The sequence below is a fragment of the Carya illinoinensis genome, chromosome 5 (assembly GCF_018687715.1).
Source record: "Carya illinoinensis cultivar Pawnee chromosome 5, C.illinoinensisPawnee_v1, whole genome shotgun sequence".
Lineage (NCBI taxonomy): Eukaryota > Viridiplantae > Streptophyta > Magnoliopsida > Fagales > Juglandaceae > Carya > Carya illinoinensis.
Genome location: NC_056756.1, coordinates 27,282,026 through 27,282,821, shown reverse-complemented (window position 1 = coordinate 27,282,821; position 796 = coordinate 27,282,026). Strand labels below are relative to the sequence as shown.

Here is a 796-nt window from a genome sequence, read left to right as displayed (position 1 = left end):
ATTCATAGAGATTATGTCAGGTAATACAAGCTTAAGTTTATTGGAAATCACTTTTGCAACAATTTTGTATATTACATTACAAAAACTAATGGGTCTAAAATCAGACACTCTTGTGGGGTTTTTGACCTTTGGGATCAAGGATATATAAGTATCATTTACCCTTTCCAGAGAACCTACTTTGTTGAGAATGTTTAGCACAAAAGTTGTCACCTTCTTACTTGTGATATCCCAATTTTGTTGGTAGAACAAAGCTGGGAAGCCATCTGGCCCAGGAGATCCCATTCCTTTCATTTGGGAAACAACACTTGTGACTTCAGCTTCTTCAAACCTCTATAGTAGGAAAGAGTTCATGCTTCTTGTTACTCTTGAGGGTAGGTCCTTTATGCAGTCTTCCTGAGGGAGAGGAAGAGGTGAATAATTCTAAGAAAAATCTTGTGAGTGTGGCTCTTATCTCCTCCTTTTCTGACACCATGTTGTTCCTATGATCCAGAACTTGTGAGATTCTATTAACCTTTCTTCTGTGAGAAGCATGTAGGTGGTAAAAGGTTGTGTTTTTGTCTTCTTTCTGTAGCCAATGTTGTTTGGCTCTTTGATTCCACCTCAGTTCATCTTCAACCAGAGCCAGGTCAATCTCTCTTTGTAGGTTCCTAACATCTTCATGGTGGTCTCCACTACCTGCTTCTTGTAGCTCACCCAATCTTTTCAATTTCTGCCTTATCTCAGTTGGAGCTCTTCTGTTGACCTTCATGTTCCACTTCTGAAGTTCCTCCCCACATTGTCTCAATCTGTTCCTCAT

At 39.7% G+C, this 796-nt stretch overlaps 1 protein-coding gene across 1 annotated transcript; it reads right to left on the bottom strand.

Annotated features, from left to right (window-relative positions):
• Positions 1-322: 322 nt before the first annotated feature.
• LOC122310231 lies at positions 323-796 on the bottom strand. Its single transcript, XM_043124114.1, has one exon. It carries the CDS (start codon positions 794-796, stop codon positions 323-325), a length of 474 nt encoding a protein of 157 aa, XP_042980048.1.

Excerpts from the sequence above, each read along its gene's own strand:
- LOC122310231 (XM_043124114.1), bottom strand. The coding sequence starts at position 796 with ATGAGGAACAGATTGAGACAATGTGGGGAGGAACTTCAGAAGTGGAAC.